This window comes from Neoarius graeffei, chromosome 8 (assembly GCF_027579695.1).
Source record: "Neoarius graeffei isolate fNeoGra1 chromosome 8, fNeoGra1.pri, whole genome shotgun sequence".
Classification (NCBI taxonomy): Eukaryota; Metazoa; Chordata; class Actinopteri; order Siluriformes; family Ariidae; genus Neoarius; species Neoarius graeffei.
In genome coordinates this window covers 71,483,061-71,507,029 of record NC_083576.1, presented here as the reverse complement: position 1 = coordinate 71,507,029, position 23,969 = coordinate 71,483,061, and the positions used below count along the sequence as shown (strand labels likewise).

General features: G+C 42.7%; 1 protein-coding gene across 1 annotated transcript in view; it reads left to right on the top strand.

The window, feature by feature from the left end:
* The window catches only part of magi2b (membrane associated guanylate kinase, WW and PDZ domain containing 2b), a 485,372-nt gene that overhangs the window by 421,635 nt on the left and 39,768 nt on the right, over window positions 1-23,969 (top strand). Inside the window, exons 13-16 of the mRNA XM_060928197.1 lie at window positions 4,478-4,655; window positions 11,401-11,436; window positions 20,353-20,468; window positions 20,953-21,148. Coding sequence (XP_060784180.1) covers window positions 4,478-4,655; window positions 11,401-11,436; window positions 20,353-20,468; window positions 20,953-21,148 — 526 coding nt within the window. The remainder of the gene's footprint in view (window positions 1-4,477; window positions 4,656-11,400; window positions 11,437-20,352; window positions 20,469-20,952; window positions 21,149-23,969) is intronic.

The window sequence follows — 23,969 nt, the reverse complement described above, 5'->3', positions numbered from 1 at the left end:
TTTTTTTTTTTTGCCCCCGCCTTGTGAGTGACCAAAAAACGTCATGAAAAATTTCAATGCATGCATTGAAGTTTGGTGGCGATGTTTTCATCAGCAAACTAAGCAGTGAATATTCTCAGATGAGTTTGGGAATATTTCCCAAAGCTCAAAAAAACCTTCATCGAACCTCTTGATGTATTTGTCTCAAATCCATGTCCCTGATGCTCGCAGGAGCAGTAGCTCGACATATCCTTACCTTCGCCGAGACTTAAAAAGTGCATTTACATTCGGGGATCCTTCAGAACACATTGTGCACACGCTTGGGACCCAGTCATTATAGAAAACAACTGATGCTGATTTGAGTGCAATCAGCACACGCATATCAGGACGCTGTTTTCACAAAGACTTTGCAAGTATTCTGTCAGGTATGCAGCAGTAGACGGATGTAAGTGCAGGAAGAGTGTTTATTAGCAGGTGGATATTTACAAAAACAAAATGTGGGGCAAGATCAGAGTAACAAAACACAAACGAAACCAAAACAGAATTATAAAGCAGAGTATTTAACCAGTGTCATCAACATGGCTAGAAACAAATGTAACAGTGATAATGATGATACTTTGTAAAGTCTCGGTGAAAACAGTGTTCTTATATGCGTGTGCTGATTGTGCTCAAGTCAGCATCAGGTGTTTCCCATAATGACTGTGGCCCAAGAAAGAGTGCACACAACGCACTCCATGAGTGCGCGACGACATGACAGTCAAGTGTTTGCCTGCTGTGTGACCACAGCTTTTAGCTCTCCTGTACATCGGCATGCATTGCCATCAAAACGCCTCATTTTCATCGATAACCCATCGCACAGCATCACGAGCTATAGTGTGACCGTAGCTTTACAGATCTTTGCGTGAAAATGAAATGTTTGTCTTTGCCAAATCAGTCCTAAATTATTAAACAGTATGTAAGACACGATCCTTCATGATCTTTCATGGCACAAGGCACCATGATGGACCTTTTAAAGGATTAAAATGTAGGGCAACACATGGAAAACACTTACACTGTTCGTGTACATTCATCTCTTATGAAGAACATTTTTTATGGATACCGACTTTTTTTTTTAAATCAACGTTATCTCTGAAACTTGATTTTCTCTCCTTCTTGTTGTCTGCCAGGAGCTTATTAGATAGAAGATGAAAGAATATGACAAAAGACTAAAGAATCAAGGCGAGGCTTCGGCTGCATTCCAAACAAACATGTCAGATGTGTAAAGTTCTTCATATTTTTTCCAGGGTTTGGATATCGGGGGGGGGGGGTGTCTGAACGTCTTTCATCCATAAAGAGATGCATTCGCACGTATGCAGAGACTGCAAATTGGAGTGAATAACAATTTACACTACAGTATAAATGAAAATCCACAACTGAAAATTCTGTGCTGTTACTGAATCTTAAAGGAGATATTTAAATAATATTGGCTGGCTTTTTGTCGTGGTATTTCAGATATATTCCATTCAGCTAGCATGATACTGAATAAGTCGAAGATGAGTTCAATATCATGCTAGCTAAATGGAATATATCGGATATACCACGAAAAAAGCCAGCCAGTGTTGCTGTTGTTGTTGTTGTTTGTTGTTATTATTATTATTATTATTATTATTATTATTATTATTATACACATTCAATGGAACAATTATAGATTTTACAAAAAGTTAAGAAGGAGGGGATGTTGCTTGTAACTGCTTGTAATACGTATCTTATGGCATTTTCAGTTCACTGTAACAGTTTACTGCAGGCACCGCCAGCGAATGCTTGTGCGCATGCGCAGCAGTAAACTTTCTCATTGGATATTCGCATCAGCTCCAACGTATGACATTATGTTGTCTTGACAACCATGTGATATCGTAAACCATATTCAATGCTCATTCTCCATTGGGTAGAGTGACGTAATACATGTAGGATAAGCGATATGCTAACAATATTGCATGCTGTCAAACCAAATGAACGAAACCTGCTAGAAGGGAACAGTTTTTATTCCATGGAAAAAGTGTCCTGTATGTATAATAATGTTCTATGCTATACAGCTACATTGCTGAATAAGCGAATGCTCCATTTTGTGATTAACTTTGTCAGGTTCTTCATTAACTTTGACTCAACTCTGTATTTTAATTCATTAGAACTACAACCTCGATTCCAAAAAAGTTGGGACAAAGTACAAATGGTAAATAAAAACGGAATGCAATGATGTGTAAGTTTCAAAATTCCATATTTTATTCAGAATAGAACATAGATGACATATCAAATGTTTAAACTGAGAAAATGTATCATTTAAAGAGAAAAATTAGGTGATTTTAAATTTCATGACAACAACACATCTCAAAAAAGTTGGGACAAGGCCATGTTTCCCACTGTGAGACATCCCCTTTTCTCTTTACAACAGTCTGTAAACGTCTGGGGACTGAGGAGACAAGTTGCTCAAGTTTAGGGATAGGATTGTTAACCCATTCTTGTCTAATGTAGGATTCTAGTTGCTCAACTGTCTTAGGTCTTTTTTGTCGTATCTTCTGTTTTATGATGCGCCAAATGTTTTGTATGGGTGAAAGATCTGGACTGCAGGCTGGCCAGTTCAGTACCCGGACCCTTCTTCTACGCAGCCATGATGCTGTAATTGATGCAGTATGTGGTTTGGCATTGTCATGTTGGAAAATGCAAGGTCTTCCCTGAAAGAGACGTCGTCTGGATGGGAGCATATGTTGCTCTAGAACCTGGATATACCTTTCAGCATTGATGGTGTCTTTCCAGATGTGTAAGCTGCCCATGCCACACGCACTAATGCAACCCCATACCATCAGAGATGCAGGCTTCTGAACTGAGCGCCGATAACAACTTGGGTCGTCCTTCTCCTCTTTAGTCTGAATGACACGGCGTCCCTGATTTCCATAAAGAACTTCAAATTTTGATTCGTCTGACCACAGAACAGTTTTCCACTTTGCCACAGTCCATTTTAAATGAGCCTTGGCCCAGAGAAGACGTCTGCGCTTCTGGATCATGTTTAGATACGGCTTCTTCTTTGAACTATAGAGTTTTAGCTGGCAACGGCGGATGGCACGGTGAATTGTGTTCACAGATAATGTTCTCTGGAAATATTCCTGAGCCCATTTTGTGATTTCCAATACAGAAGCATGCCTGTATGTGATGCAGTGCTGTCTAAGGGCCCGAACATCACGGGCACCCAGTATGGTTTTCCGGCCTTGACCCTTAGGCACAGAGATTCTTCCAGATTCTCTGAATCTTTTGATGATATTATGCACTGTAGATGATGATATGTTCAAACTCTTTGCAATTTTACACTGTCGAACTCCTTTCTGATATTGCTCCACTATTTGTTGGTGCAGAATTAGGGGGATTGGTGATCCTCTTCCTATCTTTACTTCTGAGAGCCGCTGCCACTCCAAGATGCTCCTTTTATACCCAGTCACATTAATGGCCTATTGTCAGTTGACCTAATGAGTTGCAATTTGGTCCTCCAGCTGTTCCTTTCTTGTACCTTTAACTTTTCCAGCCTCTTATTGCCCCTGTCCCAACTTTTTTGAGATGTGTTGCTGTCATGAAATTTCAAATGGGCCAATATTTGGCATGAAATTTCAAAATGTCTCACTTTCGACATTTGATATGTTGTCTATGTTCTACTGTGAATACAATATCAGTTTTTGAGATTTGTAAATTATTGCATTCCGTTTTTATTTACAGTTTGTACTTTGTCCCAACTTTTTTGGAACTGGGGTTGTAAAAAAAAAAATCTTATTTATTTACCATTAGTGGTATAAATCTCCCTGCATGCTGCCATGTTCGTGTAATGTCACATTAATGCCTCTCTGTGAAGTCAGAGATCAGAAATTAGAAATCCAACACCGAGTGATGTTACGTTGTGCTTTTCCTGCTTTTTCTAGTTGAACAGAACTCAGAATCAGTGCACCTTCAGCTAAACAAACAGCAAGTCTGTTGAATAAAAATGATCCAAAACCTTCAGCTTTTCTGCTTACTGAACCCACTGCAGCTGTACAAATCAATTTGCTTGGTTTTAAACATTTGCCAGAGACAGATTTTTGTGATTTTTCTGTCATATATTTGATTCCAGTTGCTATTAGTTGACTGTATTTGTGTCTTTTTTTTTTTTTTAGATTTTTATATAGAAGTGCCTTATAACCAATGCTTAAATTATTGCAAGTAGAAGAATAAGAGGGGAAAAAAAGACCAAAATGGGAGAGTGTCAAACCATTTGAGGGGTTGCCAGATAAATCCCCCACACACCCACCTACACATGTACAAAGTTTCCCGTTGCTATAGACGAACCAATTAATAAATTTAAAAAAAAGATTATTTAATATCACAATATTTTGTTTCTACTGAACAGTCTGAAAAATAAAAGATTACATATTTGCAGCACCAAGACTCTTAACATGGACTACATAATTGGATCTGATTATTTTGTGTGTGTGTGTGCGTGCAGTGGGACCCCCAGGGAAGCCCCCAGACCGGCCTCTCAGCCCCTGGCCTCCCTCACACTGCTGCTCATGTGGGTCAGACGCTCCACTGCACATCGGCCCCTGACCCGGACGGAGCTCACCTCAGCAAACCTGACCCCTACGACCTCTACGAGAAATCTCGAGCTTTATACGAGAGCAGACGTAAGTTACACGGCTTCTTGACTCAAGCACTTTCTCAGGAGGTGTGAGGGGAACGTTCCATCTCACTTCACCTTCACCTTTTAAAACAGCTGAACTCAGATGCTGCTCTGCAGTGAGTGTGACCCAACGCTGACCTCTGCACAGTGTATCATGTGCCGGAGCTGTGTGTGTGTGTGTGTGTGTGTGTGTGCGTGTGCGCGCGCGCGTGCATGTGTATTCAGGACACAGTCACTTCTGCATCAGGTTACTGTGCTCTTTAGAAGAACAGTTCTACTAGTACAGGGATTATACAGCGAAAGATGTGAGCTAAGCTTATTTTTATTTGAAAATATGAGGTTTTTTTGTTCATCTCTAAAAACATGTGAACAGTTGGGACCAGTGTAGGAATGGGAAAGCAAAGGTTGTAAATAGTAATTATAAGTCAAAGAAACCAGACAGCGGATTTGTCGCTTTGATGCAAAATGCATTGAAAAACCAGAAGAGATGCTTGCTGCTGGAGAAGTACTGTAGTATCTAGGTGAGTAACATCAAAATAATAAGCAAGAGATTTTTTAAGTACCTTGCTTATTCCAAACAAAAAGGGAAGATGACTATAATATCTTCTCTTTCTCCATAACCCAAACAATAACAGCAAAGAAAAGGCAGGATTTCTCAAAGAAAGGCACTCAACCCGTACAGTCTCCAAACAGCTATAATGGGCACAATTATCCACTGTTTACAGAGCGTAACTATGATGTCTGATTCTATAACGACAGTAATGTGCAAAAGTCTTAGGCACATGTAAAGAAATGCTGTCGACCGAAAATGGCTTAAAAAAATACTGAAATGAAATGTTTCAACGTTAAAAAAAATACTATAAACGGTACACAGTAAGCCATAATAAATGAAAGTCAATATTTGGTGTGAGACGACCCTTTGCTTTAAAAAAAAAAAATAGTCGCCTCAGGTCCAATGAATGCAGTTTGATAAGGAAATGAGCTGTAGGTTTTACTGAGCATCTTACAGAACCAGCCACAGTTCTTCTGGACACTTTGACTGTCACACTCGCTTCTTAATTAAGTTAGGTTAATATGGGACGGCCTTGGGCTGAGGTGCCCTTGAGCGAGGCACCAAGTCCCAACTGCTCCCCAGGCGCTGTTAGCATGGCTGCCCACTGCTGTGGGTATGTGTGTGTGCTCATTGCTCACGTGTGTGTGTGTGTGTTCACTGCTTCAGATGGGTTAAATGCAGAGAGGAAATTTCACAAGTGTGTGATGAATAAAGTTGTGCTTTCTTTCTTTCTTTCTTTCTTTCTTTCTTTCTTTCTTTCTTTCTTTCTTTCTTTCTTTCTTTCGAATTTTGCACCAAAACCCAGTAGCCTTCATTACGTTTTCTTTTTTAATCTGAAAAGTGCTCTCTTATGTAATGTGCTACTCAGATACAAGCATTTTTTTTTCTGTAGCATTTAATTTTGTGCTGGAAAACGAGCGTTTGGACTCTAAAATGTTTTTGTACTGGCTCGATAATGTAGAAGTCATAAAATAGAAATCTATAACAAAGTTTGTACGAAAAAATAAGGTACCTAAGGGCGTATTCACACCTACGTTGTTTGGTCCGGACCAAACGAACCAAATTTCCCTTGGTCCGGACCTTTTGGGTTGGTCTGAATACAAACCACCGAACTCTGGTCCGGACCAAACAAGCGGACCGAGACCGAGCTGCAAGGTCGGACTCGGTCCGGACCAAAGGAACCCTGGTGCGGATCTTTTGGAGGTGTGAAAGCAGACCGGACCTAATCCGACAGTTTTGCTTTTTTGTACCTCGGGAGCTTCCGTCGTTTGTCGAGCATTATGGGAAACAGAGTCTTGACACTCCACCGCAAAGCGCAAACACTGTTTCGGTTGTCAAGGGAACCTTACAACAGTCGTTCAGTCATTCAGACCAGTGGTAGGCTAGACTACAGAGTACAAAAAATGAGTAGGGGGCAAACGTGGGCCGAGGAAGAAACGCGTACCCTTGTGGATATATGGGCAGATGTCCACATATCTGAGCTTTTGGAGAGAACACACAAAAATGCCGACGTGTTTGCTGTATTCAGTGAGAAAATGAAGGAGAAGGGGTTCACGCGCTCCCCAAAACAATGTCGGCTAAAAGTGAAGAAATTCCGTCAGATCTACATTAAAATCAGGGACATTCTTTCAAAAAGTGGCGGTACTAGCGACGCAAAAAAGAAATTCATCTATTGCATGAAGAGCCAGAACTGTCACAACATGATGTGCGCTCATCAGCGCTATCCTCCGTGACTACTTTTGAACTTAACGCTTTGTGTGCGTGTCGTCTCTGACCAATAGCTGAACGACCTCAGGGCGCGTGGCTTTGTTGACAGATTTTGGTCCGCTTACTAAAATGTACAGTGTGAAAGCGAACTGCACCAAAATGAAAAAATAAAAAAAACATTTGGTTTGGACCAAAGCAAGTGAACTATCGAACTATCCTGGTCTGAATACACCCTAAGACTTGTGCACAGTACTGTACTTAGACATTACTGTGCAAAAGTCTTAAGCACATGCAAAGAAATGCTGTAGAGCAAAAATGTTTTAAAAATAATGAAATTAAATGTTTCGACATTAAAAAATACTATAACGAGTACGACAGTAAGCCATAATAAATGAAACAAAGTCAATGTTTGTTGTGAGACGAGTCCTCCCTTTGCTTTAAAAAAAAATAGTAGTTTGTACAGTGAGTGCAGTTTGATAAGGAAATGAGCTGTAGGTTTTACTGAGCATCTTCCAGAACCAGCCACAGTTCTTCTGGACACTTTGACGGTCACACTCGCTTCTTCATTTTGCACCAAAACCCAGCAGCCTTCATTATGTTTTCTTTTTTTATCTGAAAAGTGCTCTCTTATGTAATACGCTGCTCAGATACAAACTTTTTTTTTCCTGTAACATTTAATTTTGTGCTGGAAAATGAACGTTTGGACTCTAAAATGTTTTTGTACTGACTCGATAATGTAGAAATCATCAAATAGAAAGTTTGTATGAAAAAAAATATATAGGGGGTCTAAGGCCCACTTTACACGGGGACGGTCTGAAACAAAAACGCAAAAGTCCGTTTTCGTTCTCACTTTTTTCCGCGTCTACACGACCGTTTTCAAGGAGGAAATCTGCGTCTATACGGTGACGCATAAATGTGTGGAATTCAATTGGATGTGCATGCCAGGCGGCTAGGCGGTGCTGTGAAAGACCTCCGCTATGTCTGCACGCATGCGCAACGTCTTCCGTCTTGTCTGATCTGCACATCTGCGCCGCGAAAGCTTTGACTACTCTGGCTATGGTAAGTAAGAAAGTAAGTAAAAAAGTAAGAGCATACTATACCCGCCTCTGTTCATTAACGGTATATGTGCAGATTCGGTATAGGTGTTCGAAGGACTCCTGGACGTTTATTAAAGCTGCCAGAGCAGCTTGAAGGTCCGTTGGATCGATGTAATCAGACATGCTCTTACTTTTTTACTTACTTTCTTACTTCCCGGGCTGGCATGTACAGTATATGACATATGTATGACGTAAACGCGTACCCGACGTGAGCAGATCCGAGCAGAGTTTCGCGTATTGGGTAGTTTAGACAGATATGCAACGGGGGCTGTTTTTAACTTATCCACTCTGGAAGGCGTTTTCAATTTTTTCCGTTTTTCAGCCTCGGAAACGCCGTCCCCGTGTAGACGAAAAGCACTTCCGATAAAATATTTAGTCGTTTTTACCCGACAGCGTCCTCGTGTAAACGGGCCCTAAGACTTTTGCAAAGTACTGTATATCTGAGCATAGAGCTTATATAGGCAGTACACTTGTATAAATCTGAAGTATTTTCTCCCTAATTTAACTTTGACCAGTTCCCACCTGTCACCTAGCTCTCCCCTGTCATATGACAGTTACCAACAGAGGAGGGTGAAGGCTATTACATGCTTCCTCTGAGACACATGAAGCCACAGTAACACACCATGCTTGTAGTACTCGAGTCCGACTTGAGCACTGATGACTCGGACTCGTGCATTAACTGCATTCGGACTCGTAAATTGGAGACGAGGACTCGGATTTTATTCTTTATTTTTTGTAACATGCCATAATAATTTGGCATAAGATATTGATATCTACATTCATTTTTACACTAATTTTGTGCAAGAGAACCCACATTCACCTTTTCATACACCATGTTCAGGAACAAACTAACGTTAATGGGGCTAAAATGCCTGGAGAGAAGCCCCTAGGATTGTCTGCTTTGCTTATACAGACTTCTCGTGCAGTGGGAAAAAATGCACTATATATGTAGAAGAACTATCGAGGAGACGACGGGGACAACCTCAAACTTCAATCGTCATTTGGCGAGACCACACCCAGAGAAGGAAGTGACACGCTATGTTCATTGCTCTGTTGATAGCGGGGCTTGCTTGCTGAGCGATGAACTAGCTGGTGTTAACCCTCTCGCATGTTATTTGCCCTGTTGATAGTGGGCGGGGCTTGCTGAGCGATGAACAAGCTTTTTATCTGTAGCCTGTTAATTAAAATGGGGCGGTCGAGCAGTAACGTTAGTCCAACACAGTAGCAGAGACGCTTTCACGTAAAGGCAGCAACAGACACCGTCAAACGGACTTGAAATTTTCTTTAATGACTCGGACTTGAGGTTTAGTGACTCGACTACAACACTATAACACACTTGGCAGAAAGTGCTGTCAACCCTCTTCTGCATACATCAGCTCAAAGGCACCCACCACTGGCTAGTGTTACTGTGATTGACGGGGGGAAAAAAGTATGCCGTGCCATTCCTCGCACCCATAGAGAAATGCAGGGATGCAGAAAAAAACAAAAAGTATGTCCAGTGATGAAACAGCACTAGTTGTTTTATTAAAAGCCTTGATTGTTGTAGCATTACTTTAAAGTGCATATCACGGGTAAATTCAGGAGGAAGATCAATGTAATTCTCCTATTTTATATTAAACTTTGGTCAAATATCTGTCGCATTTTGCATTTTGTGCAATTTTTTTACCTTGCGCAATACCAGAAAAATTCAGTTGAAATCAAGCCATTTGAGGCGAATTGGTCCGCCTCTGAAAAAACTTGGCATTGGGATTTCCCGGGAAACATTGATTTTCATGACGTCGCGTGCGGGACGCCTCCTTCTGAATCCTACGTCAGCGCTGGTTTGTTTATGAGAAAACGACCTGGTGGTTTTCTGCAAATTTCTTCAACGTTATCACGTAATTATTAAAATGGTTAACAGATGTATCGTAGGAGGGTGTAGCAACACCAATCTTGATGGGATTAGCACTCATCGTTTCCCACATTGCACTCAGGTGACAATTCCATATTTCAATGCAAAATCGCTAGCTGCTAAACTTGGTCTACACTAGACCCCGAAGCCGTTTGTTTTCAGGATAATGGCTGGCTGATGAAATTATTGGCTGGCTAGCTGACTCAGCCAAAACCTTAATGGCTGCTGCAGCCACCAAAATGTGTATGGCTACAAATGGCTGATACTGGACGTCATTGTGTGGCATATATCCGGGCGAACGGATCAAACAAATGGGGGGAATAAATAGCAAATTACCACAGGTCCCCTGGTCTCTTACTTCATTGTAAATATAAATCTAGCAAGATTGTAGTTCAATGCTAATAATAAGCTAATCTGGATTGTTCGAGGAAGGCATCTAGCTATCTACTCTCACTAGCAATGACCAGTGAAGGACTGGCAGCTATCTTACTATGATGAAAGTAGAGTGGTGGAGTACTTTTTTTTTATCAATCTCGAAGTATGTGAAACAAACAAACAAACAAAAAAAAAATACCTTTACACTTTCCCTCAGCAGCGGCAAAGAATGCAGCCATCTCGTCGATATCGGAGTCGATTGATGCTCTGGGTGGGTTCCCGGGTTCCCCAGTGTATCGTGGTAACGGTGTGAGGGGCGGGAAGCCAGACAGGTAGTCACAACGGCAAGCTTGTGGTGGCTCTCTGTGCTGTGATATCAGTTCTAAATCTCTACAGTGTATGCCTATACGTCTCTATTGTGTTACTACTAGTGTGTACAGTTGATCATGTTTGTGTCACTTTTCTTGTAGCTCATGATGTGGATAAACCCATTATTTGATGTACACAATTCTTAGTGGCTCAGCCAAATTTTCTTAGATAGCGGCTCAAATTGGCTTACAAAATTACTGGCTGGTGGCGGCTCAAATTCTAAATGGCGGTTTTAGCGGCGCCTGGCGGCGGCTTCGGGGTCTAGTCTACACAGACTGTGCACTGAAACCGTGCAAGCTCGCGCAGCCTGCTGGCGCTTCCGCAGGTGACATCGCGAATCTGGCTCCAGACTCCCTTGGGATTTTTCCAGACGCGTTTTGTTATTTTATTTTTTTTCTGCTGTAGACAGATGGCCTTGTGCAAAATTACCCTTCTGGATGAGTGTGTAAAGGGACATACTTTCATATAAAAAAAAACGAATTTGGTCCAGGATATGCACTTTAAACTCACTGACAGACCTGGCCTTCAGTCAGTCCAGGATTTGGCTATGATACCCCGAGGTCATTACAGCGCACATTCTTCTTGCTGTGAAGTAATCATTCTGACATTATGTAACCACACACACACTCACTCACCCACACATTTGACTGTAATCACACGTGAATGAATACCAATCTACACTATTCATCCACACACAAGCACCATTTAGCGTTATAAAGCCTCTCTGATTACGATCTCCATGTTATTTTTCTTCCAGAGCCTGGCCCACCACGAACACTGACTGACTCAACAGGCAAGTCCATTATGCAGCAATTTGTTTTTCCTTGTTATAGCGCGTACACCCGGTTGTACCAGATTCAATAGCTTATACATCTGTGTACGTTATATTCCCAGTGGATCTCAGGGCTGTATTTATCTACATATGTAACAGCATGACTGCTCAGTACTACATCATAAGCTTCAGCACCACTGTGTGTGCTGTGTCAGGTGACCTACATACTGTATGTACACAAAATGAAGCAAAATGAATTATGAATGATTTTCAAATGAATGATTCATACTGCTGGGATGGTTTTGTTTTTTTTTTTTCCCCTGACTGGCTTTGGGTTTTGTCTGGATTAAACGCATTTAATGACTTGTCAATCATTAGACATATATGTGTCAAATAAATTTCAGTAAATAAAACGACCTTTGGCTTATTTGCTGTATAAGAGGCAGCATGAAGAATAAGAATTATAATCTAATTTTTCAATAAAGCAGTCTTACTGATAGATTGTGGGGTGTTAAATATTAAAGAATATGTAGAAATAATGAGAGTAGTAACTCAAAAATAATGAGCTATTGTGGCAAATATCTCCGCAAAATAAGATATTGATGTGGTATTAGGAGACATTGAGTTGAAGTGAAATGGCAAGTTATTAAATGTATTGAATTTTTCAGTAAATATAAATATATACACTCACTGGCCACTTTAATAGGAACTTGTTCTTGATTCTAAGATTCCTGTTCTTGGCTGGCGGGAGCGGAACCCAGTGTGGTCTTCTTCTCATCATCATCATCATCATGGTTTCACTCTTGGCTCACACACAGCCTTGGGGCGCTCCTGACTGAATACACGATCCAGCAGTTGCATAAACTTCACTCTATCTACCATGGTCCTTCTAGCCTGCTGCGCGTCGATGCTCAGCAGCCTTTCTACTCTATTCCATATTGTGGCAGCGGGGGCGTGGCTAAGCAGCAGTCTGTGAATGGAGGGCGGGGTCGGGGAAGGTAAGTGGCCAAGTCATTCCACCTGCTGTCAATTATTGTGCGTGTTTGTTACAGGGATGGAGCATAAAAGGAGAGACAGCAGAGAAAAGGGGCTCTCTCCCCGACCACAACCCATGTGTGAGTGAGAGAAAGAAAGAAAGAAAGCAAGCTGAAAAGCTCAATAAAGTGTGTGTGTAACCATCAACTCTCGCCTGCCGTGCTTTTGTGCTCCACCCACATCAGGAACTGTTACAGTGGTGCTGAAACCCGGGAGAACAGAAGGGAACCACCCCATGGAGTCCTCCCCATTCGAAGAGCTCATCCTTGCCCTCGCTACCGCCCAGCAGAACCAGCATCAAGCGCTGATCACCCTCCGAAAGGAACAGGAGCAACGCTTCGAAGCCTTGATGCTGGCCCAGCAGGAAGATCGCCAGGCGTTCCAGCACCTGTTTGCGTCAGCAGGGGCATTGGCCACCACTGCCGCCACCCTCATGAAGATGTGACCGCAGGACGATCCAGAAGCGTTCCTCGTTCTCTTCGAGCAAGCAGCTGAGGCGTGGGGGTGGCCGCTGGAGCAGCATGCAGCGTGCCTCCTCCCGCTCCTGACTGGTGAGGCGTAGCACAGCAGCTCCCTGCTGACAGCTGACTGGTCTATGCTGACCTGAGGAAAGCCATCCTGCAGCGGCTCAGCCGCTCCCTGGAGCAACATCTCCAGCACTTCCGGACGCTGGCATTGGAGGAGGTCGGCCGGCCGTTTGCATTCGGCCAGCAACTCTGGGACGCCTGCCGGCGGTGGCTGAGGGCGGAAGACCGCAACGCTGATGAGATCATCGATCTGGTGGCACTGAAACAGTTTATTTCTCGACTTCCGGAAGGAACGGTGGAATGGGTCCAGTATCACCGCCCGGTGTCGCTGGAATGAGCCATCGAGCTGGCAGGGGACCATCTGGAGGTGGCTTCCTTCTGTTCTCCCGGGTTTCAGCACCACTATAACAGTTCCTGATGTGGGTGGAGCACAAAAGCATGGCAGGCGAGTCTTGATGGTTACACACACACTTTATTGAGCTTTTCAGCTTTCTTTCTTTCACTCACTCACTCACTCACTCACTCACACATGGGTTGTAGTCGGGGAGAGAGCCCCTTTTCTCTGCTCTCTCTCCTTTTATGCTCCATCCCTGTAACAAACACACACAATAATTGACAGCAGGTAGAAGGACTTAGCCACTTACCTTTCCCGACCCAGCCCTCCATTCACAGACTGCTGCTTGGCCACGCCCCCACTGCCACACACATCCTTCTTGAATTTCTCATGTCTAGCAGCACCTGCTTCTGGGGTTCGCCGTTTTCCAGCCAGCATACGTGACCTATATATTTGAGATGTTGCAGATAGCAAAAGTCACGAATTGAGAGTGTTCAGGTTATATCCCGTATATATCTGTTTATAGAGATCTTGCAGTCATGTGACCGGAAAGTACACAACCGCCATCTTGTCGGGCAACAACACCACTGAATACTGCTGCACTCGTGTACAGAATGGATCAATTTCAACCGACGGACTACACGGCTCATTTTTCTAATGAACAGATAACTAGATATATGTCTAAAATAAACGATCTACAGATTTGTGACCCTTATGGCTTACCGGATGGAGTTTTCACGACCGGATTTTGAACTGCCAGCGGAATACCCGGACGTGTATGATTACCTCATCAACTTTCCCTCGCTGTTCAGTGGTGAAGCACTGCGTGCTTATAAATCTCTGGACAGTTATCTTTACAGAAATTCAGGATTTGTCAGCGACTCAGATGTGGCATCTTGTAAACAAGAAAATGATCCTCACTGGATGGGTAAGTTACTTAAGTATTGAGTATAGCACTGACCAGCCGATTATAGAATAAGGTAATTCCAAATCGTCCGTGTTGTTTACATGGATCTGGCGTTGGAGAGGTAGAGGCTTGGCAGTGGAGGTTTGAGTAGCTGTTTTCTGAGCTTAGTCAACAGGCCGGCTCTGCCTGTAGCCTCGCTTTTGCTTCGGCTCCCGGCGCTGCCTCCTTCGCTTTGCTTCCGATAACAATCCACGGAGACCCCGCTGGTCTCGCAATCTGGTCTCGTCCGGAATTTTTTTTTTTTTTTTTCTTGTCCGGAATGTTGTGCATGCGATGGAAATCGCTACAAACCGTCATTTTCTGCTGGAAACCAATGTCCAGTAAGTCCATACGGTTGTAGTGGATATTGAAGTCCGGTACAGATGAACAACACGCAAAAATACACACAAAAAACATAAAAACCGTGCACAGGTAGGGAGAGCTTGTAGCCGCAGCCGTTGTAGTAGAATTGTATATAGTAGGGTTTTCCAGAAGAAAAGGTAGAAGTAAAAGCAGAAGTAGAACTAGAAGTAGAAGGCGGAATATGGCGTTTGACCTACAAGATGGCGTCTGTCACAATCTGGATTGGCTGTGACGTCACATGCAAGATCTCTGTTGGCTGTCTTAAAGCTCCAGTTAATATCACCGTCCACTTGTGTGTTCGGATCCTTATCCTTTCTACAATCAACCCAACTCAGAGCATTCTTGCTCTCAAAACCTCCACGGACCATTTTTCTAAGAAAGTCATGCCATATTACTTCCACTTTGCTGAGCTCATACTCTGACAGTTCCCACGCTTGGACACTATAGAGCAGGCGTGATCGTACACATGTTGTCAGAAATTTAACTCTAGTCACCAGCCATATGCACTTGTCGGTCAACACATCCTTTAACTCATTCCATTTTTGGAATGCTGCCCCGATTCTTGCGTGGACGGAGAATGAGGTGTGTTCAGAGTTTGTGATGGTATACCCAAGATACTTGAAACTTCTGACATTCTTTATCCTGTTTTCTCCAAGAGTTATGAGACTCTCCCGTTGCATCAGTTCTTCACCTATATTGAATGCCATTGTCTCGGTCTTGTCATGGGATAGTTGCATCCCAAATCGTTTGAAAGTGTTGTCACAGATTGAAAGAATGCTCTGAAGTTCCTCTGCTAAGTTTGCAAAAATAACCTGGTCATCAGCGTAGAGTAGTTCAGTGATTTGACTGCGACCCGATGATGGTACTTTGTGACGTAGTTCTCATGGTGATACTTCATTTGGAATGCAGTACTCCAGTCTAAAGCCAGTCTCGGGGAACATTTTCAGTATTTCGCTGCAGGCTACTCTCACCACACAGTACTTGTAGATGTTAAAGAGCAGAGGGGACTCTAAGGGCACCTTGTCGACATCATACATCTTGTGGGCGGCACGGTGGTGTAGTGGTGGGCATGGTGGTGTAGTGGTTAGCACGGTCGCCTCACAGCAAGAAGGTTCCGGGTTCAAATCCAGCCGCTGGCGAGGGCCTTTCTGTGTGGAGTTTGCATGTTCTCCCCCTATCTGCGTGGGTTTCCTCTGGGTGCTCCGGTTTCCCCCACAATCCAAAGAGATGCAGTTAGGTTAACGTGGGGCGACCTTGGGCTGAGGTGCCCTTGAGCAAGGTACCGAACCCCTGACTGCTCCCCAGGCGCTCTGGTGTGGCTGCCCACTGCTCTGAGTGTGTGTGCGTGTGTTCACTGCTTCAGATGTGTTAAATGCAGAGGATGAATTTCACTGTGCTTGAAGTGTGCATGTGACAAATAAAGGTTTCTTCTTCTTCTTCTTCTTACTAGAATTTCAAAGAGGCTGGTGGTTCCTTTAACCCAGCGGTGGGGAACCTTTTTCCTATCAAGGGCCATTTCAAGTTTTATAACATCCTGTGGGGGCCAAACTAAATTTTTTTAACCCATAACCTCTGCTGAAAATTGTAAGATGCAGCCCATTTATTTTAGCTTTCTTTCATGCTATTCAAATAAAAAAAGCAACTTTATTGGTGCAACTTTCTGTTTTATCCCTTTTTAATCTTCCCATTTTCTTTTTAAATTTTATCCACCTCTTATTGTTTTAATGCTCTAGTTTTAGTCTTGTATTCTTATTGATTTTATATGTACTGATGTAAAGCACTTTGAGCATTTTATGTAATGAAGATGCTACAATATAATAATATTTTACCAATTATTATTATATCTGGCCGACCTAATGTGAAGGCTGGAACTGCTTCTCTTTGGCGAGGCATCTAATGTCAGCTGGTACAGATGACAATGCTACTTGCAACTGGTTTTCCAGGTTTGGGTCAGTCAGTCTTGAGCAGAACCGATTCTTTGCAAGGGTCAGTTTTGAGAAGAACTGCTCACAGCAGTAGGTTGTCCCAAACAGTGATGCAAACTTCAGTGCATGTCTCCTCAGAGTGGGAAAATCCTCAGGACACACATACAGTTTGTAGAACTCAATCAGAGGAAGGTTGTTGTACCTAGCTTTGAGCTCATCGTTGCTTTGCAGCTCAAACAAATCCTCACCTTTGGTAGTGCCATGCACGGCTTGCAAAGACAGCATTTCCTCCCGCGTATCAAACTCAGCTGTAATCCCATGCACAAAAATGGCGAGTTGGGCAGTATTTGTGATGTCTGTTGTCTCATCTCAGGCTAAAGAGAAAAACTGAAAATCCCTCGCGGTATCCTTCAGTGTTTTCTCAATGTCTTGTGCCATGTCAGTAATCTGATCGGAGACGGTTCTTCGAGACAAACTGACACTTTGGAAAAGTTTCACTTTGTCCGGTGCGAGCAGTTCCGCGGCAGCAACAAGGCACTCCTTCACAAACTCCCTTTCTGAATGTGGTTTCAGTTTCTTAGCGATTAGCTCACTTACCACAAAACTAGCCTGTGTAACGTTTTCTTGGTTACCTTGAGGTCTTGTGAATGTTGCTTGTTGGGCACCCAAACTCTGCCAAAGAGCATTAATTTTATCCACATGCACTTGTCCTTTCAGCTCGTCCAGCTTGGCGTGTTTGGTGCTGTAATGACGCTCCAGGTTAGCCTTTTTCATCTCTGCAAATGCTTCCCCACAAACTAAGCAAACTGGCTTGCTTTTTACTTCTACGAAAAAAATAATCGTTTGTCCATTTTTCCTGAAGAGCGTGACAGTCCGCATCTACCTTTCTCTTCTTCAGACTCACCATGGTGCATTTTGGTGAAATCGTTAAACAGTCTGTCTATGCCTACTAAATGACGTGACGTGACCGTGCATGACCACGCTCTGCTCGTGGGGGTTCAGGACCCTGACCTTGGCCCAGAAAGACAACCACTCACCTATTTTATTAATTGCGGTCTCATTTTTTCTAATTTAATTTTTGTATGTGTGTGTGAGTAATTATGAATCATCTTGCGGGCCGGATCCCCTGCTTTAACCCCTTGGCTGCCACCCATAATTAATTGTAATGTGAACATTACAACAGCAGCATCATTCTCAGTCTCACTATCTCCTCCCGTACCATGTCCTCGACCACGTGCACCACCACATACATGCACCCTACCACTTCACCTGCGTGGCCCTCTCCCTCTAGGCATTACTCTTCCACCACCTCTAGTTCTAACTCTGCCTCTACCAAGGCCTCTAGCTACAACTTGCCTCCTACCTCTGATGACGAAATCAGGTATGCGGTCCTCATTGTCATCACTAGATGATCCATCAGCACCACTGCCCTGATAATCACTTCCACTGCTCTTATTTCCACTTTCATCTTCATCACTACTTCCCAATTCTATGTTCTGTCTCCCTAAATATTATGTCCCTCACTTCTCCTGCAGTATATCTCTTTCTTGCCATAATTTGCTCCAAAACACACTAAAAGAGCAAAAAAAGTAAATAACACACTGTCAGACAATGACAGGACACCACATGACCAATACAGGGTCATGTGACTGTTTGTACACCATACCAAAACATATCCAGCTGGAAGAATGTTTTAGGCATTGACTGTAATTCATATAGCTATATATGTATAGCTATATATGTAATTCATATAGCTATATAGTATAGCTATCAAATGAGGACATCTGAGTCAAATCTCAAGGCAGCGAAATAGGCTGCTGTTGCATGCTGAGATGCTTTTCTGCTCACCACGGTTGTAAAGAGTTGCTATGAGTTACTAGATCCTTCCTGGCAGCTCGAACCAATCTGGCTATTTTCCTCTGACCTCTCTGATCAACAAGGCGTTTATTTCCACCCACAGAACTGTCGCTCCCTCACTCAATGTTTTTTGTTTTTTGCATCATTCTGTGTAAACTCTCGAGACTGTTGTGTGTGAAAACCCCAGGAGATCAGCAGCTTCTGAAATACTCAAACCAGTCCATCTGGCTCAAACCAACACCCATGCCACAGAGAAAGTCGCACTTTGAGATCACAGTTTTTTCCCATTCTGATGTTTGAACATTGTGAACATTAATTATATTAAACCTTTCATTCATGCATCATCAGAAACTGCTTTATTCCGGTTAGGATTGCGGTAGATCTGGAACCTGTGCCAGGAACACAGAGCACTTGATTTGTATCTGAATGATTTTATGCATCATGCTGCTGTCAAGGGATCGGCTGATTAGAGTACTGCATCAAACAGCAGGTGGATGGGTGTACCTCATAAAGTGACTGGTGAGTGTATATAATTCAGACCAAATACATGTGGCACAGCATATATTGTGTCAGTATTACTGCAAGAACATGACAAACTGTCAGCAAAACATAGTAATACCGTAACTCAGTGATAGTCAGAATTATATTAAACCTTTCATTCATGCATCATCAGAAACTGCTTTATTCCGGTTAGGATTGCGGTAGATCTGGAACCTGTGCCAGGAACACAGAGTGTGAGGTGCAAATACACCCGGGATGGGACACCAGTCCATTGCAGGGCATCATACACACACTCAGGAGCACCTAGGGGTGTGTTGTAGTTAGCATAGCCAGTCCAATGACAGCCATGTTTTTTGGGAGATGGGATGAAACCATAGAACCCAGAGAAAATGCTTGGAGAGAAGATGCAAATCACAATATCATGAGCTTAGGATCAACACACTGAGATGTGCTTGACATGCAATTTGGTTTGTCCGATGCCTTCATTTTGTTTTTTATTTTTTTTTTTTTTTATCCCCCGCTGGCCAAAAGGCCCAAAGGGGGATTATGTCGTGGCAATGTCCGTCCGTCCTGGGAGGGGTGCTCACCTTCTGAAATCAACTCTCTCACAATTTTTGGAGGAATTTCACGAAACTTGGCAGGATTCTTTGTTATATGTCACGAGTACGGATATTGTTGTTATTTTGTTCAATTCGGTCACATTTTACCAGAGTTGCGGCCCTTGATTAACAACCTTGTACTTTCACAATTTCATGAAGGTGTGCTCGCCTTCTGACATCAACTCCTCTCACAATTTTTGGATGAATTTCTCGAAGCTTGGCAAAAGGCCTTGTTATATGACACATATCGCAATTTAATTTCGTTTGTGAAATTTTTACCAGAGTTTTGACCCTTGATTAAATAACTTGTACTTTGACAATTTCATGAGGGTGTACGTTCTTCTGGAATCAACTCCTCTTACAGTTTGTGGAGGAATTTCACCAAACTTGGCAGAAGGCTTTGTTATATGACAGTTATACACAGATTGAAATTTCGTTTAATTTGGGCAAATTTTACCAGAGTTATGCCCTTGATTATTAACAAGCTTGTACTTTGGCAATTTCATCAAGGTGTGCTTGCTTTCTGTAATCAACTTCCCTCACAATTTTTATCCTCCTCCACTGGCCAAAAGGCCCGAAGGGGGATTATCTCTTGGCGAAGTCTGTCCATCCATCCGTCTGTCCCAGGAAGGGTACTCGCCTTCTGAAATCAACTCCTCTCACAATTTTTGGCGGAATTTCACAAAACTTGGCAGGATTCTTTGTTATATGTCGGTAATACACATATTTCAATTTTGTTCAATTCAGTCACATTTTACCAGAGTTCTGGCATAGTTGCCAGCGGGGGATATTGTGCTCTCAGAGTAATCCTGTTTAGCTATTTATGAACGTAGCTCCTCTGTTTTTTCAGGTGTGGAGTACCAAGAGGTAGAAGTTCACCTGCTGAGAGAGAAGACGGGCTTCGGCTTCCGCATCCTCGGAGGAGACGAGGCGGTGCAGGCTGTGAGTCCGGAGGCCCGTGACAAGGCTCGTATGGGGCGACCGAGGAGATCCCAGCAATCCGTTTTCCTCATTCCAGCTCAGGAAATGAGAGAGAGAGAGAGAGAGAGAGAGAGAGAGAGGAAATCAAATAGAAGTTGCAAATCTGAGCTTTAACGAGCAGGCTGAGATATACCAGAACAACAGGCGATTGTTGGAAGCTGAATTGCTTTTCTTTGCTGTCTCTTGGCAGGACAGAGCTTAGCTTGTCATCTTCAGCATTTCTTCCTGCATAATAATTGCTTGTTATCGTGGGTAGAACTGCCCACTCAGTTGCACTTTTTAATCTAGCTGTGACTAGCACTCCAGATAAAGCCCACAAACATATTAGCAATAAGGGACCGTCTGGGGTCTACAAACAAACCTCTGCTTCTTCCTGTTACCTCACTGTGTTTGCTTCATAGTAATAAATAGTAGTAAAGCCCTGTTGCCTTTATATTAATATATGTTCACCTCTGATTAACTGTCACAGATCGTAATTGGAGCGATTATCGAGAACAGCCCGGCGGAGCGGGATGGGCGTCTGCGCCCGGGTGACGAGCTGGTGTCTGTAGACAGGATGCCAGTGGCGGGTCGACCACACAGTTATGTCATTGACCTCATGCATGCAGCGGCACGCAACGGCCAAGTGACGCTTACTGTGAGACGCAGAGTCGTGCCTCATCCCAGTGAGTTCCACACAGCATCAGACCAAACCATACACCTGTTCAATAATGCAGGACTTTATTAACCATGTCAGTGTAGCTGTATTGCATTTCACAACATAAGGCAAGTCTAAATAAATATTAATGCATGCAATGGCACAGTAGCTAGTGCTAAGTGTATAAGATCAGAATTTCTGTCTCCAGAGGAAGCTGTGCTCTCTAACCTGAGTAACTGTAGGTGACTGGACTTGTGTGTGAATCTCAAACAAGGCTGCCATCGGTTCTACTGATTTATTTAAATAGTGTGTGATTGACACCTGTGAGGTCATAAGATGGACATGACATCATTGTTAGCCTTTTAAACTCTCAGGTTCGTGGTGGTCCAGACTGCTTTTGACTGAGAGACTCTCAATGCTGTCAATAACAATAAAAATCAATTTTTAAAAAGTTATTTCACATTGTTGTTGATAGTAATTAAATATACAGTGCACTGAGAGGCTCCGGTTGATATTATGGATTCTCTGAAGTGACTGGTATAGTATGATTTTGTGAGGGGCACAGCCGTGAAGAACATAGTCCTATGCCAGTCACCAAAGAGAATCCGTAATTACCGGAGCCTCTCTGCATCTCCTATAACCCGGTACGGGACGGAACAGTACCGTCATGTATTTTAATCTAGTGTCACGTATTTTCTTATATTTTCCTTCCTGGTTTTTATATGCTGTTCCGTCCCATGTATAACAAGTGTTCCGTCCCGCAATACCATTTTTGTGACATTTATTTATTTACATGATGCATAATGGGCGGCACGGTGGTGTAGTGGTTAGCGCTGTTGCCTCACAGCAAGAAGGTCCGGGTTCAAGCCCCGTGGCCGGCGAGGGCCTTTCTGTGCGGAGTTTGCATGTTCTCCCCGTGTCCGCGTGGGTTTCCTCCGGGTGCTCCGGTTTCCCCCACAGTCCAAAGACATGTAGGTTAGGTTAACTGGTGGCTCTAAATTGACCGTAGGTGTGAATGTGAGTGTGAATGGTTGTCTATGTGTCAGCCCTGTGATGACCTGGCGACTTGTCCAGGGTGTACCCCGCCTTTCACCCGTAGTCAGCTGGGATAGGCTCCAGCTTGCCTGCGACCCTGTAGAACAGGATAAAGCGGCTAGAGATAATGAGATGAGATGAGATGATGTATAATCTTACCTTTTTTGTTCCAGTTTCACAGACACATCCGTCACGTCCACTTTTTTATTAATCGGTATTTACATTAGTCATCCCGCCTTTATAGATGAACCCGTCCCATCACGTATGATAAATAAAGTTAGAAGAAGAACAAAATATATTGTTTAGTTGTGTTATTGTCAAAACATATAACTTAACTACTGTTTATCCACCTATTTTACAATTTCTTGCCTCTTCCCCTACCTCTACCTTTTTGTTTCTTCAGCTGGCATTGTATACATTTCAAGTTCTTATCTGTTTTGATCTGTGCTTCTGTTTTATGGCCCACGTTTTCACAATCAGTGTGAAACCACATTTTACATTCATTGCACATAAAATACAAATCTGAATCTTCCGGTAACGTACAACTACAGTAAAGCCTTTTTACATGAATGGTTCTGTATCGATCAGTTTTCTCAACAAATTTATCCGCCACGCGTGATTTCTTTGTGACGTCACGCCGAGGTATATTCCGTAATTGGAGTTCCGGGCTTTTAGATCAATTTCGATTGAAAATATTGTGAATATAACGTTAATACAATGTGACAGGATATAATAATACTGGATGATCAAAGAATACATGAGAGGGATACGTGTGAGTACAAGATGTTAAGTACGAAACCCCTGAATATTTAGAAAACGTAACGTTATTGTAATGTACCATCCTGTTCCGGTTCATACTTTCCGTACCGGGTTATGGGAGACACCGAGCCTCTTGGTGCATGGTATGTTAGATTTATATCCCTCATCAAAAAATTCCAAACTAAAAGTGTTAACTTTTTAACTTTTGTCTATGAGATTGAATCTCGGCATAAACTCATTGGAGGCAGCCATGTTTGATGTTTACATCAGTGCAACCTTCAACCTGCGCATATGCACTGTACCTTGCTATCGCTTTTTTTTTAACCTTTTTTAAATATTTATTGATTGATTGCCATGCTATCGCCTGCCTCGGCAGGTATAATAATGAGACGTAGGTCTGCACACACATAAATGCCCGTCGAGTGACAGCTGTGACTTGAGTCAGTTACGAACTGTTATTTTTGGTATTTAAAAAAGAGACCAAGCAATACATAAAAACAATTACTGGCTCTCAAAATCAGAAAGCTATTAAAACTACTGATTTGTCTGGTTATTTTAATGTGTTCAGTTGAAAATCCCCCTGGCTGAAATGTTAATGTTTTTGTTTTGATTGTATTAATGACTTCTATTTTTGTCTGTCTTTATTGTTAAAGGGGAACTGAATGCAATTTTTTTTTATTATCAAAATTCTATTTATCTCATTTTATTAAATATAGGAATGCATTTTTGATCGCTATTTTGTCGCTGCTATAGCAAGTTATGAGTGTTTGAAACATGCTATGTAATATATCAGTCCATATGTCAAAGCAATGGCCGTAAACGAGATTCGTTGAGACCTGTGCGAGACATCGTAGGACGGAAGTAAAATGTACAGCGGAAATCAAAGCGACCAACATCTGCCAACGTTGTCAAAAGACGCGCGCACCCTCTTTCGAACGCTGACGTAATCAAGCTGGAAGTTTTGTTTGTTTTGATAGCAATGAGGAAAGTTTGAAAAAAGTACCGGTAGGTAGTAATCGTCATTTAAACTCATTTTTGTGCAATACTTCGTTTGG